The following is a 16,291-nucleotide window of genomic DNA, read 5'->3' as shown; positions in this document are numbered from 1 at the left end:
CGGAGTTTCACAGTTGGCCCTGGCCATCTTCCCCGCTGCCCCTCGCATTCTCTAGCGTCAGGCCCGGTGACTGACAGGCTTCTTCCGGGCACGGGCGGTCTCTCCTGATGATGGGTCCATGGGGATTTTTCTCAGGCTCACGGCAGGATGGGGGCTGCTGGGAGGTTTTACTTGGGGTGGAGCCATCCAGGGTTTCCACCGTGTTTGGTCTGAAGGTTCAGGAGGCAATAAGCCAGCTGCAGCTGTGAACGCACCACAGGGGCCCAGGCTTTGGAGCAGGGCTCGTCACCGGGGTGCAGGGACCCCAGGAGGCCCGTGGATCTGACTCAGGGAGAGGGGGAGTCCATGAATTTGGATGGGGATAAAAGCTCACCGTTCTCTCACTGACATGTAACCGAAATTTAGTATTCCCTTCCATTTGGAACACAAGCAACAAACACAGCCGTGCTGTTCCTGCGACCGTCACCCGTAGAAATCCACGGGTACTTTCACATCACGTCGCATTTGCTGTCGACATCTCAAAATGTCATTCATGTGCATCACTATCACAAGATCACAGTAAGGCAGACGGTAATTAAAAGCCCCACCGCCAGATCTGACTCTGTACAGAGTGATGAAGCAGGGGGTGGGGTTGTGGCTCAATGGATCAAGCAGCCTCCTGCAAGCCTGGCAAACCATGTGGGCACTGGTTCGAGTCCTGGCTCCTCCACTTCTGATCTGGATCCCTGTTAATGTGCCCAGGAAGGCAACAGATGATGGCCCAAGTACTTGTGCCCCTACCACCCACGTAGGAGACCAAGGCTCTGTGCTCCTGGCTTCAGCAAGGCCCAGTCCTGGCTGTTGCAGCCATTTGGGGAGTGGGCCAATGGCTAAAAGATTTGAGTGTGTGTATGTGTGTGTGTACGCTGCCTTTCAAATAAAAATAAATCTTTTTTAAAAAGAGGACTAAAGAGGAACATGTATCGATACATGATAGGACACCTGGAAAGCGTGCTCTTGACTGTTTAATGTTTGCATCGCCATGTAGGTATTGCAACATAGCTGGTCTCATGTACAATTCTCTGTGTGTTTACATGTATAAGGATGTTCAGAAACTGGGCTGACATGGCCAGGACATCACGGATAGGGAGAGAGAGAGAGGAGACAGACCCTGGGGGCTCTGGACACTTTGCTCCCACCCTCAATAGAGTGTCTCTAGGGACCAGGGGTGGGTTTCTGGCCACACCCATGGCCTCCCATGCTCACTGCCTGCTGCACCTCCTCTTCCCCAGTCCCGGCCATGATCACCTCCCACCCCAACACCACCATTGCCATCAAGGGCCAGGCGAAGGAGCTGAACTGCACGGCGCGGGGTGAGCGGCCCATCATCATCCGCTGGGAGAAGGGGGACACGGTCATTGACCCTGACCGCGTCCTGCGCTACACCATCGCCACCAGGGACAACGGCGACGAGGTGGTGTCCACGCTGAAGGTGAGCGCCCACTCCCGTCCGGGGACCCCGACCCATCATCAGGGAGGGTGGGGAGCCCACCACTGGGACAAGGAGGACGTGGGGAGCCTGGGAGCCCCTCCCTGCACTCCCTTTTCTGCCTACATCCGTTCTGCATTCAGGACTCCCAGCCTCACTGTGACAGCCCCGCAGCCATCACACCTGTGGGGTACCATGACCCCTGCTTCCTTTCTGGAAGCTCTGGGCCCCTCCGTCCCTCCTGGATGCCTCTCTCCTTCCATCCTGGGGATGCTCTGGGAAGAAAAGCCCTGGACAGAGCCCCTCGGGGTCCCCCTCCCCCAATGCGCCGGCTTGAGGATGCCCCGCGAGTGGCCCCCTCTGCTGACCAGCTCTAAAAGCCTCTCCCCATCTCCCCCTCTCCGCCCCTGCTGGCCTCTCCCAGCTCAAGCCAGCTGACCGTGGGGACTCTGTGTTCTTCAGCTGCCACGCCATCAACTCGTACGGGGAGGACCGGGGCTTGATCCAGCTCACTGTGCAAGGTACTCGCCCCACCTCCCCCCGCTTTCCTGGGGCCAGCGGCCTGAAGCTACCTCCCCCTCCACGAGTAGGGGCCTCACTCCCACCCCTGTGTGGATGGCAGCAGAAGGCCTCCCTCTGGGTGCTGAGCAGGGACGCTGGCCCTTCCCAGGCACCCTTCACACAGCAGTGTTCTGCCATGACTATGTCCCTACAGAGTCCATTGCTGCCTGATCTAGAATGGGAAGGGGAGGGGGAGGGGAGAGGCTCTGCATGGGGAAACACAGGCCACGAACTTGGAGGAATCCCTGTGCGGAGAGCTGCCCTCTTCCAGACCACGCGAGAGAAGGCAGCAAGCCAGGAATCTAGGGTTCCAGGGTTCTGGGTTAGACCACGGGTGACAGCAAGCTCCCTGCTGCCAGTCTCACTTCTACCCCTCTCCGGCCAAACCCCAGAGCCCCCTGACCCCCCTGAACTGGAGATCCGGGAGGTGAAGGCCCGGAGCATGAACCTGCGCTGGACCCAGCGGTTCGATGGGAACAGCATCATCACGGGCTTCGACATTGAGTACAAGAACAAATCAGGTGGGTGCCAGGGCGGGAGGGTGAGGGCATGGCCACCAAGAGCCTCACCCCATGTCCCCTGCCCGTGCCCTTCTGATGGGACAGTCCCTGGAGCAGCACCCCTCTAAGGCAGACACCAGCACCTCTGGTTTCCAAAGGGAGGGACTTATCAGGTTAGGGCTCCATGGTACAGCCCGAGGGACCCCCACTGATGGGGAGGGGTGTCAGCCCCTCCTGTCCAGCATTGTCCCTGGGATGACGTCCTCAAGGGTGGTCTAACTCCAAGCTATTTAAAGGCACTGCGTCCAGGGTCTGGCTGCTTCTGGGGACAGAGCAGGTGAACTGGTTTGGGAAGGTGAGGGCGACTGGGGCTCTGTGAGGTGGGGAGTCCTGGAAGATCATGGCTCTCAGCTTCCTTTTCCTAGGACTCTTCCCAGAGCCCTGCTCTCAGGTCCTAGCTGCGCATGAGAAGCTGCCCACCGCTGTGGGGCACCCAGCGTCTAGGGGACCCATGGTGGGTCCCACGATCAGGTGGTGGGGATGGCAAGGAGGGGGCCTCAGAGAGGACAGGGAGAATCTACTTAGTCAAGATCCTGTTGTGCCTTTGGGGTTCAATGTGGAATCAGTGGACTTGTCGTTACTACAATATAATGCCTGTGACAAGCTACTTATGAAGGAAAGAGAAGTTTGTTTTAGCTCATGGTTCTGGAAGTTCAAGTCCAAGATGGGGCTCCATTGATTTGGCCACTGTGTCAGCAGTGGATAGCGATGGTGTCCACGTGGCCAGCCAGGCCATAGAGCGGCTGGGCCCCGCTGAGGCTGTGTCTCCAAGCCCCATGAGAGAACAACTTTCTCAGAGCACAGCAGTGGCCTAAGGAGCTCCCAGACACCATAACTGGACTGTTTCCACCTCATAGTACAGTTTATCTGTGACTTAGGGGATTGGGGGATTTCAAAACATTTTTTGAAAGATGCAAAGACAGAAGTCTTCCATCTGCTGGGTCATTCACGGGATGCCCACAGCTGCCAGGGCTGGACCAGCCCAAGGCCTGGAGCCAGGAGCTCAGTCCAGGCCTTCCAAGTACTCAAGCCATCACCTGCTGCCTCCCAGGGTCTGCATTAGCAGGAAGCTGGAATCAGGAGCCAGGGCTGGGACTCTGGCTGTGGGGCATGGGTGTCTCACCTGGTGGCGTGAGCGCACCTGCTTCAGTCATCTTTGCTACAGTGGCCTACAAAGAGGAGCTTTGCCCGCAGGAGCTTATAGTCTGCTGGCAATCGGCCCGAGCGCAAGGAGAGGTCGTCAGCGCAGGCACGGCTCTGGTCCCGCGCAGCACAAGCTGGGTCTTGAAGACTGAAAGGCACCAGGCCAAGAGCCCAGGGCAAGGAAAGAGCAGAGGCTGAGCAGGGACACAGGACACTCCCAGGAGAGACCCCTGGTCGAGCACAGGGGTCGCACATGTGATTCACGGGCGAGGTGAGGAGGGAGGCCTCGGGGCTGAGCGACCACTGCGCTGGGGGAGGCCATGAAGAGCCGCTGGCAGTGCCTGACTCAGAGCTCCTGAGTCAGGGCTAGGCGACACAGCGCCATCACAGAAGAATGGACATGAGCAGGAAGGGTGCCCTGGACACGAGCGAGGAGGCTGCTGCAGTGGGGAGAGGAGAGGAGTCGCAGGGCACAGAGAGGGGACCATGGCTGGGTGTGGCCGTCTCCCATCTCAGGGCTCCTGGGGCTGGGCGCAGGCTGCCTGGAGCAGTCAGCAAGGGCTGGCTGAGGCCACCGTCCGCACAGCAATGCCTGCTGCACTCTCTCTGGGCCCACATCTGGGGTGAGTCGTGGATTCCTAGGCCGTCCCTAGTGACCCTCTCCCTCCACGCCCCGTAACTGCCTCCTGCTACCCCATGGCCCGCTCCCTGCACTGACCACTGCCTAATGTGTGGCAGCCTTTTCTGGGGCACTGCCCTGCAGGACGGCGCTGAGAACCTCACACATCTGGAAAGCTGTGCGCAAGCAGAGGCGGGCAGGGAGAGGCTGCCCTCAGAGCCTGTCCACGTCCTGTCCCTGCAGGAGGAGGACCTGCCATGTTGCCTCAGAGCCAGGAAAGCCAGGATGGGTGGCAGCGTGGAGGGAGCGGTGACGGAAACTCCACCACAGACTCCCCTCCACAAGGGCTTTGCAGGATCCAGAGCGCCTCTGTCACCTCCTGCGTTTAGGAACAGGGGCCCCAAGAGAGCTTCAGGCACTGTCATTGGAGGCAGGTGGAGCCTGGGAGCGCAGTGTAGCCGCCCCGCCTGGGAGGTGGGAGCAGCAGTGCGTGCCTCTCGGGGTTGCTCTCAGAATTAGAGAGAGAACATCCAGCACGGGGCTGCGGATCAAGTCCCTGGCCCCATTCTAACTCGAACAGCTCACGTGGCCGCTCAGAGTCCCGGGAGACGCGCACAGGCTGAAATACATGTGTCTGTCAGTCAGCCCTGTGCACTGGTGCCAGTATTTCTCTCGCAGAATCGGGCCCCAGCCATGAGGTAGGGAAAGGGAGAGAAGCAGGAGATAGAATGTTGGCCCTGGAGCCCACGCTGCAGTCAGAGTGAGAAGGCACAGGCGCACGCACGCACACACTTTCAGAGCTGCGCCAGAGCACTAGCCTGTCACCACAAGCTGCACTACGTGACAACTGGAGAGGTGTCCAAGGGAACAGAAGGCAGACTCGAAGGAAGGCGGAGGCGTGCGTGTGCGCGCGCGGGTGTGGCGCGTCCAGGTCCGTCTTCCTGCACCTGTGCCCCAGTGGGGCCACAGCCACTCTCCAAGCAGGAGACTTGGGTGGACCAAGTGCCAGAGCCAGGGGACCTTTAACAAGTACTTGGCCTCTCTTTACCTATAAAATGGAGACAACGGCACTTCTGTCTCAGGGCGGTTATAAGGATTAGGATGACATGGATGGCAGGGCCTGGCACGGCGCCTGGCCCGCGGGAATCTTCCATGGGTCCCCGTCTGTGCCTCTGCTCCCCGGCCCCATCTCCCTCCAGCCCCCAGCCCCTGCCCAGCCTGGCTGCTGACCATCTGCTCCCACCTCCTTTCTTGCACACACACATACACCCCCCCGCCCCCATGCGCCTTTGCCTGCTTTCCGCCGTGTTGCTCATCCTGCTAATTTTCCAAGGGAAATTACCAAGTCTGCCCTTTCTAAGCCATCCCACTCATGCTGACTTCTCCTGGCCCCAGGCAGCAGAGTAATAATACATGAATGCTGAATGATAAATAGCACCGTCCACACAAATCTATCAGATGGTGCTGTGCAGATTTAAAAATGCAGACACCACATTTCGCCCCTCTTTGCCAAGCAGGGAGCAGGAGTGGGCTCCTTGAGGACAGTCCTCCAAGCCCAGAAGGCGGCCTCCTGGTGCGAACCCGGGGGGCAGGAGCTGGGGTGGGGGCAGGGGTGCCGCGATGGGTTTGTCGTCCCGTGAGAGGGACTGGTGTTGGGATGTCGAGAGCTGCCTGTGTGATGCAGGGATCCTCCTCTCTGGGCTGCGGCGGGTCGGCCATGAGGGGCACCGAGCCGCCATGCCAGGAGGAAATCCACACTGCAGAGCGCAGGCGGCTGCGCGCCCCAGATGTGGCTTTCCTCCAAGCTGCGCCCCTCCGCTGTGCATGCCTGTCCTGAAACCGAAGCCTCCCGGCCCCTCCCAGCAAGCAGCCCGCAGAGCGGAAGGCACCGACGTCTCCCCAGCTGCTTTCTTATTTTTTAAGAAGAATATTTTGCATCGTAAGCCCTTTGATGAAGAAAGAGAGAGAGAGCCCTTAATGAAATATGTTAATCTGGGTAAGCCAGGCTCATATGAAAGGGAATATTAAAAGAGACAATATTCGCCAAAGTCAGCCCAGGACTCTGGGAGAGCAGGAAGGAAAGGGAAGAAAACGGGAGCCGCTGATTTCAGCTGTGTTCAGGGTCAGGGAAATGGCAGTGATCGAGTGGGAAAAATCAACCAAAGACCTCCAGGCTCCACTCTGATGCATTAGCCTGGAAGGGTTGCGAGCAGAGAGCTGTTTTGTGCCAACATCAAAGATGATTTGGGAACACAAGGTCAAATCCACCTGCAAACGACTGACAAAAGCAGAAAAGGAGGGGTTGCTCTCTGGGCCCCTCCCCCCACCCCCCACCTTCTTGTGATTGGCAGCTGAGTGAGGCAAGGAAGGCAGAGGCAAAGGGTATTGATTGTGACTCCAAAATGCAGAGGAACTCCAAGTCCGAACCGACGGACATGGAGTGGCTCTGATTTCAAACCGAGGACAGCCTGTGAGTGCCCCACACATGCGCAGTCAAGGAGCAGCTCCTGCCTTCAGGGGACTCAGCGTCTCCTGAGGCAGTGAGGACTGCACAGGAGGTATGGACAGGAGCTCCAAAAGCTGCAGAAGTTCAGAGGAGAAGAGTGGCCTCAGACAGGGCTTGAAAGGTGAGCGTGAGCCAGATGTTGCAGGGCCTGGGTCGTGTTAAGAAATTTTTGCCTTGGGGCCGGCACTGTGGTACAGGGAGTTAAGCCACTGTCTGCAGTGCCAGACTCCCACATGGGTGCCAGTTCAAGTCCCGGCTGCTCCAGGTCTGCTCCTTGTTAATTAATTAGCTCCCTGCTAATGGCTCAAGTGCTTGGGCCCCTCCCTACCACCCATATGGGTGTTCCCAGTGAAGCTTCTGACTCCTGGCTTCAGCCGGGCCCAGCCCTGGCCATTGTGGCCATTTAGGGAGTGAACCAATGGATGGAAGATTCTCTCTCTCTCTCTCTCTCTCTCTCTCCCTCTCTCCCTCTCTCCCTCTCTCCCTCTCTCCCTCTCTCCCTCTCTCCAACTCTGCCTTTCAAATAAATCTTTTAAAAAGATTTTTTTAAAAAATTTGCCTTTATGCTAAGAGCAAGGAAGAACTACCAAAGAACTTTTGTGCAAGGGGCTGGGGGAGACTACTCCCAGCACCTAGCTGGAGTGCTTGGCCTGTGAGAGGGAGGGGCTCAGCCCTATCTGTAGAATGCGTGATGTTTGGGCAGGCGCTTGGGCACAGGTTAAGACACCACTTGGAATGCCTGCGTCCCGTATCAGCGCCCAGCTCCGCTCCTGACTCCAGTTCCTGCCACTGCGGACTCTGGAGGTAGCAATGATTGTTCGAGTAGCTGGGCTCCTGTCACCCACGTGGGAGAGCAGAATTGAGTCCCCAGTGCCCAGCTTCCACCTGGCCCAGCCCTAGCTGTTGCTGACATTTCAGGAGTGACCCAGCAGGTGGGAACTCTCCTCTCTCTCCGGCTCAAAATAATATTAATAAATAAATAAGAAAGAAAGAATGATGGCTGCTCTGCAAAGAAGGAGGGGAGCGAGGAGCATGGACAAGGCGCTTACTGGGAGGCGGGTGAGGGAGTCGTTTCTCTGGTCCAGGTGAGAGGTGGCAGTGGCTTGGCCTCAGACAGGGATGGAGGTGGAGAGATGGGAGGATGCTCAGGAGCTGCCTGGGGTGCAAAAGACCCGAGGGAGGGCTGGAGATGGGAGAATCCGGAATAGCATCTGAGCCCCTGGCACACAGGAGGGCGCCGTTATGAGACAGAACCAGGAAGGAGGTAGGTTGGCAGCTGTAGGGCGGAGAGTCCTGCCTTAGACAGGATGAGTTTGAGGTGCCTTTGAAACAGGAGAGAGACACCAAAAAAAAAGTAATGTGTAAAGGTCTAGAGTTCAAGGAGAGGCCCAGGCTGGGTGCTGATCTGAGAGCTGTTTGTGCACAGAAGGAAATATAGGGATGTTCCAGAAGTTCATGGAAAATGCATGTAATAGGAAATACGCATCGAATTAAAAAAAAAAACTGAACCAAAATAATGTCCTTCAATCCCACTTTTCCATGAACTTTTTAAAGGACCCGTGGTAGACAGCATGGGTGGGAAAGGTGCATGGAGGGAGAGAATGAGAGGCTGGGATGGTCCTAGAGGAACCCCAGCCATTAGTGACAGGGCACAGCGGCATGCACCTGCCACGACACAGGAAAACTGGCCCAAGTGATGAGGGGAAAGCTGGGGTGGTGGGGGCAGTGTACACAGTTGAAGGAAGCAGTCCCAGTCTGGAACATACCTGGGAGGCCAAGTGAGAAATTGGAGGTCCCCAAGCCATGGGGACACAGCCCTGCTGTCACAAGAGGAAGTGGCAGATGTTCAAAGTGTCCAGCACTATGCTGGACACATCAAGGTGCCTGATGCATGTCCAGGTCTCCTCGTCTCCTCTCCCCAGCCCTTCTGTGTCCACGCACACCCCTGAGCTCCTCCCTCCGCCTGCACTCATCAAAAATGAATGCACTGACTTGTGATCCCTCTCCCGCTCGTATAAACACAGACAACTGAAATGTGATTTGTGTGCTGGCACTGGCTCCCAGGATGCCGCAGAGAGAAGCGAGCACCTGCTTCCACGTTGCAAGCCTGTTCTATCCTGAACCAAAGAGGTGCTCACAGCAGGCAGGAGCCTGCGCATTCACAATTCTGGCTTCACCTGCAGCCATGGGGTGATTTTCCTTGTGGTTGAGGTGTTTTCAAAGACAAGGGGAAAATAATGTGTGTATGTGTGTGAGAGAGAGAGCATCAAAAGCCTGCCATTTTGTTCCTTTGGCTCAGGAAACCAAAGAATTAAATGCAAAACTGCAGATGGAGAGTTGGGCCAGTGCCCTTCGCAGATGCTGAGCCTGCTCAGCTCAGAGCCGGATTCTGGAAAAGCATTAAGACCTCAACTAACCAGAATCTGGGGGCACGGGATTCTCCTGATTTATCAGGCATTAGCTTCAAAAAACGGACTTTAAAAATCTATCTAGAATGTGCAAGTATTCTTTTCTGAGTTAAGAATTAAACTGTAGTGAGTATAATTTAATCTTTCCTATTGAGAAGTAGTCAGGATACTCTACTTTGGATTAAAAAGCAGAGAAAATTAGAACGAATAGTAGCATCCAGATATGCCCTGGGAACATTTTTAAGCCCTGCTATCAGCTTGTTTCCTTAAGATTTGCCTTTTTTAGTTTTCAAAGTGCCAAGGGGGGGGGGAACCTCATCCAGTTAAGGATTCTGGGTTTGAGAAGTAGACGTTTAGCCTGGGGGATAAGACACCCACGGCCCTCATCAGAGCGTCCAGGTTCCATTCCCAGCTCCACCTCCTGACCCGTCTCCTGCTAATGCAGATCCTTGGAGGCAGTAATGGTGTCTCAAGTAATTGGATTCCTGATAACCATGGGGAGACCTGGATTGAGTTCTCTGCTCTGGGCTTCAACCCCTGTCCAGGAGACTGAGCCAGCAGTTGGAATGCTCTCTTATGCATTTTCTCTCTCTCTCTCTCTCTCTCTCTCTCTGACCTCTCCACCCCTCAAATAAGTAAACATTCTGGGTTTGGAGGGTCCTAGCTGAGGTATTACTGTAACTGCACCCCTTCCTGTTTGTTCCTGGGACCCTCTGGTAGAAGCACAACGAACATGCATTGAATGAAGGGCTGAATTCCTCTGGGGATGTAGCGGGTCTGCTGTCACAGCACCTCCCAGTGGCATTTGTCTGGTATTTTCAAAATTCTGCTGTTCTGCTACACATTGGCCCTGGAGTGAACAGTCAGTTCCCCAGACAAATCAGAGCTAGGTCCATCCCTCTGTTGGCCTCCAATCCCAAAGACTCAGAGACCTTTGCTTGTCCTGCTAGTGAAGGAAAGAGGATGGGGTTGGGGCTGGAGACTCCAGCACGGGTCTGTCCCACATAACCATGACATGCAGCATTCAAGACCACCACCCCCGAGAGCCAAGGAAAGGAATACAGACAGAACAAGAGGAAGGGGAGAAGACTTGCACAGGGACTGCTGTGTGGGTCGCTGACATGTTGAGAGACCTGGGAAGAGGGCACTGGCCAGGCAGACCCTCCTCCATAGTCAGCAAGCAGTGACCTTGGCAGGGACCTTGGGAACATCCCACCCAACCTCCATCTGAGGGTCACACTCACAAGCTGGCTAGCCCTAGAGGAGGATCAGGCTTCTCCCCAGCTGCACCTCATGGGATGGACCCACTGAGCACCCCATGAAGTGGTTAAGAACCACCACCCCCCTCACCAGCATCTATGTGAGCTGGGTGGTGTGTGAGGCTGGGGAGGGGTCCTGGAGTTTGTGGCTCTGCTCTGCATGGACATTTTCTCTCCAGATTCCTGGGACTTCAAGCAGTCCACCCGCAACATCTCCCCCACCATCAACCAGGCCAACATCGTGGACTTGCACCCGGCATCCGTGTACAGCATCCGCATGTATTCCTTCAACAAGATCGGCCGCAGCGAACCGAGCAAGGAGCTCACCATCAGCACTGAGGAGGCCGGTAAGCAGCTCACCCTGCCACCCCTGTCTGTGGCCTCAGGGACCAGGGACTTCCGGGACCCCCACCAGCCCTGTCCTTTAGCAGGGAGGCTTGCAGTTAGAGCTGAGGAGGGATCCCACGGTGTTTGTGTCACCTTTGGGCCGGTGGCAGGTGTCCTGTTTGATCCTGTTCCAAATGGGACCCTAATGCTGGGCCTGGGGAGCTGTCCATGGTTCTGCCCTTCTGCCCAGGCCTCAGCCTGCCTGCAAAAGACAGATCTGCAAAGGGTGGACTGCTAGCCCCTGGATCCTTCTCTGTGACCCTCGCCATGGAGTTTTCCCGAAAGCTTAAGCAGGATTTCGCTTGCTGTATTTTATTTGTTGTGGTGAAACATGAAGCAATGCGGACAAGTATGTGTATGTACAGTCTTACAAATGAGCATGTAGTGAAACTAACATAACCAATATTGCATATCAGTTATCGGCTTGGGGAAATCCGACACAGCTTCTCTGCCCCTTGGGTGTGAGCCTTCTCTTCCTACCCACGCTCCTCCAGCTGGGGAGCACAGAGCTGAGAACACAGGGCCTCTCCCCTCCCAGAACCTGGCTCACAGCTGCTCCTTGTGTGCCCCCAGCTCCTGATGGGCCTCCCATGGATGTCACCCTGCAGCCAGTGACCTCACAGAGCATCCAAGTGACCTGGAAGGTGAGTGAGATGGAGGGCACCTCCCATGAAATGCCTTCTGCCCCTTCCCCACCACCCAATCCGGTGATGAAGCCCCCAGCAGGCTTGCTGGTCTCTAGTTTCATCTCCTGCCTGTGCCTGGTTGGCTGGTTGGTTTCACTAAACTCAGTGAGATTTGAAGGATGGAAGGAAGGCAGGGTAAAGGGCATCCATCCCCACCCTCCTCCACACCTGGGCTCTCTGGCCAAGGGTGGACCCGGGGTGGGATGGAGAACTTGTGGTGCCAACAAGGGAAGACGGCTCTTCCCCCACACTGGCGCGTCATCAAACGTTGAGTGTTGTGATAAGACAGAAATCGTGTCGGATTCTGCGCAAAGTTCTGACTCAGTAGCACCAGGATGAAAATAACTGCCCTCCTACCCCTCGGTGGGAGTGTGGAGGAGCTGTAGACGAGCCGCTTCCAAGGGCCGGAGTCAACAGAGGGAGGGGAGGCTGAAGCATCTGCCACTTAAGGAACTCTGCTAGGAGATGCACAGCTGGGAGGGTAGCAGCAGAATAACCTTGAGCAGCTCAAGGGGTGCCAGGCCCTGTCCCTCCATGGGCACGAGAGTGCTGACCACCTGCTCTAGTCTCCACGTGCTCTCTCTTACACCAGCTCATGTGACCCTCTTGCACGGTGGCCAGAGTCTCTTCCTCCCCACCCTGCAGAGGAGGCCCTGGGCGCGGAGATCTGTGGACACCTGCCCACGGTCACTCCAGCGGACACACGGTGGGGCTTCCCCACACACAGTCTAGAGCCACAGCCTGGTCTTCCCACCACAGCCCGCTGTTTGGAGCTCTGGAGTGGAGCTCTTCCTTCAGGCCCCTCCATGTTCCTCGTGGGACATTCCCATCTCGACAGGGATCAGGCATCCAAGGTGGTGTCCTGGGCTCTCTGGGAAGGGAGACTTGAGAGTGAGTGAGACTCAGAAGGCCTGGTGATATTTTCCCTAAGACACTCTGCATACACACACACACACACACACAGGCACACAGCAACACAGGAGCCTGCTTGCTCCCTTCCCTGGAGAAGTGACCACAGGAAAGCAGGGAGGGACTGGGCTGCTGGTCCTTCCAGAGGGGCCAACCCACCTAGAAAACACCTGGATCCCTGGGTCCCCTCCAGATCTGGGCTCTTCCGCAGAGCCTGGGGCTGAAGCCCTGAGTCCAGTCCCCACATCTTGTCTTCCTGTCCGTGCCCTGGCTCTGGACCCGTTTCGCAGGAAACAGGATGTGGGAGGCAAGGGCAAGGACTGAATACATAAAATTTGGAGATATTTGGCTACAAAGCTCTGACCCTGAGGTCGATAAAAATTTAGAATCAGATTTATTTCTCCAAAGTCTCATAATGAAAAATAAAATTGATTAGAAAGTTAGAACTTCAGAATGAACCAGCCGGTCAATAAATTTGGGGACTGACTTCTCCGGGGATTTTTTTTTCAACACTGAGAAACAGATTAATGAAAAATAAAGATTCACTGGAAAGATAAGTCACTTCATTTTAAGACTCTTTCCGCAAGATGAATCGTCCCTGCTTTACGACATAAATTTGCAATCAGCTCTATTGATTTCTTAATGCTTCAGAGAAATGTTGTTAAGATTGATTTAAATCCTGAGTGTGCCATTGGGAGGAGAAAGAGAGAGACAGAGGGGAAGAGAAAAGAAAGAGAGGCGGGAAGGAAGGAGGCCCTGCCAAGATTTGTGTAAATACCTGAACTTCTGTAGGGACGTGTCCGGGCTGGCCTGGAAGCCTAGGTCCGTCCCCTGTGGTCACGGTGCGGTTGTACAGGTAACATCAGAGTTCACAGGAAAATGAAACTGAAAGGTATGTCCATTTTGGAGCAAAAAAAAATTTTGCAATCCATCCATACTTTTTTTCATAATATACATTTTTCATGAACTTTTCAAAGATCCCTTATATGCATAGATTTCAAAAAATTCTTACATTGGAATTAACTGATTTTTTAGCTCTATTTCCTGTGCACTCCTATATCAAGTTAGAGAGCTCTAGGTAAGAAGGCGTGTGTGTAGGGTCACGGTGTTTACATCAAAATGAGCGTCGGCATGGACGTGTGTAGCTGTAATGGGAGAGTGTCTGTCACTCCAAAGGGGATGCCAGGTTCCTTGAGATACATTTCTGTCTCTCTCTGAGATGTCTGCACGTGTGTGAGTGTGCACAAGCATACACGTGTGTGCATCCAAGATCCAAATGCAGAAATGTGCACATTTACATTCTAGCTTGCTGGACTGCCTGTGCAGAGAGAAACGTTATTCAGGCAGTAACAAAAACCCAAGTCAATTAACCACACACACCTATCTAGTGTGTTCAAAATGATTATGTTAAATTAAAAACTCCATTTTATTGAGTTAACAGCGAGCTTAAAAATGCAATCCATTTGAAACATTCATTGTGTTTAAAACAGAAAGTGGGGCTGTTGTACCAACTTAATTGTTTTTGATCTCACTCTTTTTTAGTACAATAAAAGGTGGGCTTTTAAATTAACTTCATTTGAAAACCCTGATACAAGCTGTTTTTATAGGCACTGGAGTGTGTTCTCTGTCTCAATTGATAGGCGGGCAGGCCCCTGTGTTAAATGAGCAGTTTCTCTCCGTGGGCCTGGATATGTGTGGCTGTGGGCCAGTGTGTGGGTTGGGGCGTTGGTATTGGTAGGTCTGGATGTGAGCCAGTACATGGGGAGTGTGTGTGTGTTCATGTATGAGAATGCCATGTCTCAGAGAGTGTTCATGTGCTAATGTTTTCTCATCCAGGGTATCTGTGTGTCTGTGTTTGAGTGTGGATCTGGGCCCAAGCCTGGGATGAGAGTGCAATGTCCAGAACCAGACAGTAGAGATTTCCCTGTTCGCCTCCCACCAGCCCCCTGACCCCCATGTCCTTGCCTTCGCTGCCCTGCCATGTGCAGGCTGTCAGCCCTCCCAACACCTCAGCCTCTGGCCCTGGTGTCTGGGGAAACCCAGACTCAGCCATCCCAGACGGCTGGACCCAGGTAAAGTCGAGGACTCTTTAAGTTCTAGAAAAACCACACATAAAATCCACCATTGTAACTGTGTTGAGCAAGCAGTCCAGTGGCACTGAGTCTTCCCAGGGCTGTGTAGCCATCACTGCTGTCTGTTCTCAGAACTTGCTCAACCTCCCAGCTAGAATTCTGCACCTGTTAAACATTCGCCCAGGGCACTTGCTTGGCACGATGGTTGGGATATCTGCATCTCCTCTCAGAATGCCTGGGTTTGGGTCCTGGCTCCACTCTTGATTCCAGCTTCCAGAAAATGTTCACCCTGGGAGACAGCAGTGATGGCTCAAGTACCCGTATCCCTGCCCACACATGTGGGCACCCCAGAAGGCGTTCTAGGCTCCAGACTTCAGCCCGGCCCAGCCCTAGCTATCACAGGCATTTGGAGGGGAGTGGGGATGTGAACCAGTGGATGGGAGATCTCTTTCTCTGTCTCTCTGCCTTTGAAATAAGTTAAATTAATACTACTTCCTATGTCCCCTTTTCCCAGTTCTTGGAAACTTCTATTTTACCTTCAGTCTCTATGGAGTCATTATTCTAGGAATCTCCTAAGTGAAATCAAACAGTATTTGTCCTTTTGTATCAGGCTTATTCACTTAGCATAATGCCTTCAAGGTTCATGTGTGTTGTAGCATGTAGCAGGATTTCCTTCCTCGTTAAGGCTGAGTGATAGTCCATGGTCCACACACAACACGTTTCGTGTGGCCATGCACCTGTCACCAGGGGCTTGGGTTACATCCACCTCTGAGTGGTTGTGGATCCCACTGTCTGTGGAAGTCCCTGCTTTCAATTCTTTGGAGTGTGTGCCCAAAGTGGAATCACAGGACTATGTGGTAATTCTCCGTGGAACTGAGGAACAGCCAGACCGTGTTCCACAGTGGCCGCCCTGCCCACGTCGCACCAGCAGTCAACAAGGGCTCCAACTTCTCCACACCCTCGCCAATGCTTATTTTCCATTTGTTAATCATTCTCATCCTAAGGGGTGTGAAGTGGCATCTCGAGACTTTCTTTTCATACAAATTAATTGCTCATCTCCCTCTCCGTCTGATTACTGTTTGTCTGATACTCCACTTTGTCCCAGGCCCCTGTGCCATGCCAAGGGATATCCCCATTCATTCATTCATTCATTCATCCAACATGTACTAAGGGCCTAGGCTCATTTTTTTAGGTTTATTTATTTATTTGAAAGAGAGAGAGAGAGAGAGAGAGAAAGCTTCCGGCCGGCGCCGCGGCTCACTAGGCTAATCCTCCACCTTGCGGCGCCGGCACACCAGGTTCTAGTCCCGGTCGGGGCACCGGATTCTGTCCCGGTTGCCCCTCTTCCAGGCCAGCTCTCTGCTGTGGCCCGGGAGTGCAGTGGAGGATGGCCCAAGTCCTTGGGCCCTGCACCCCATGGGAGACCAGGAGAAGCACCTGGCTCCTGCCATCGGATCAGCGCGGTGCACCAGCCACAGCGCGCTGGCTGCAGCGGCCATTGGAGGGTGAACCAATGGCAAAGGAAGACCTTTCTCTCTGTCTCTCTCTCTCTCACTGTCCACTCTGCCTGTCAAAAAAATACATAAAATAAAATAAATTTTAAAAAAAGAAAGAAAGCTTCCATCCACTGATTCATTTCCTAAAAGGCTACAATAACCAGAGCTGGGCCAAGCTGAAATCAGGAGCCTGGAACTCCATCCGGGTCTCCCAACA

General features: G+C 54.4%; 1 protein-coding gene across 2 annotated transcripts in view; it reads left to right on the top strand.

The window, feature by feature from the left end:
• Window positions 1–16,291, top strand: part of DSCAML1 (DS cell adhesion molecule like 1) — a 338,651-nt gene that overhangs the window by 286,961 nt on the left and 35,399 nt on the right. For both annotated transcript variants that reach the window (XM_070078766.1, XM_002708369.4), the window contains 5 exons: window positions 1,272–1,471; window positions 1,893–1,989; window positions 2,422–2,550; window positions 10,704–10,871; window positions 11,485–11,555. In XM_070078766.1, the coding sequence (XP_069934867.1) occupies window positions 1,272–1,471; window positions 1,893–1,989; window positions 2,422–2,550; window positions 10,704–10,871; window positions 11,485–11,555 (665 nt within the window). The remainder of the gene's footprint in view (window positions 1–1,271; window positions 1,472–1,892; window positions 1,990–2,421; window positions 2,551–10,703; window positions 10,872–11,484; window positions 11,556–16,291) is intronic.

This window comes from Oryctolagus cuniculus, chromosome 1 (genome assembly GCF_964237555.1).
Source record: "Oryctolagus cuniculus chromosome 1, mOryCun1.1, whole genome shotgun sequence".
Taxonomy (NCBI): domain Eukaryota; kingdom Metazoa; phylum Chordata; class Mammalia; order Lagomorpha; family Leporidae; genus Oryctolagus; species Oryctolagus cuniculus.
Note: the sequence above shows the minus strand (reverse complement) of the source record. Positions and strands in the feature narration are given on the sequence as shown.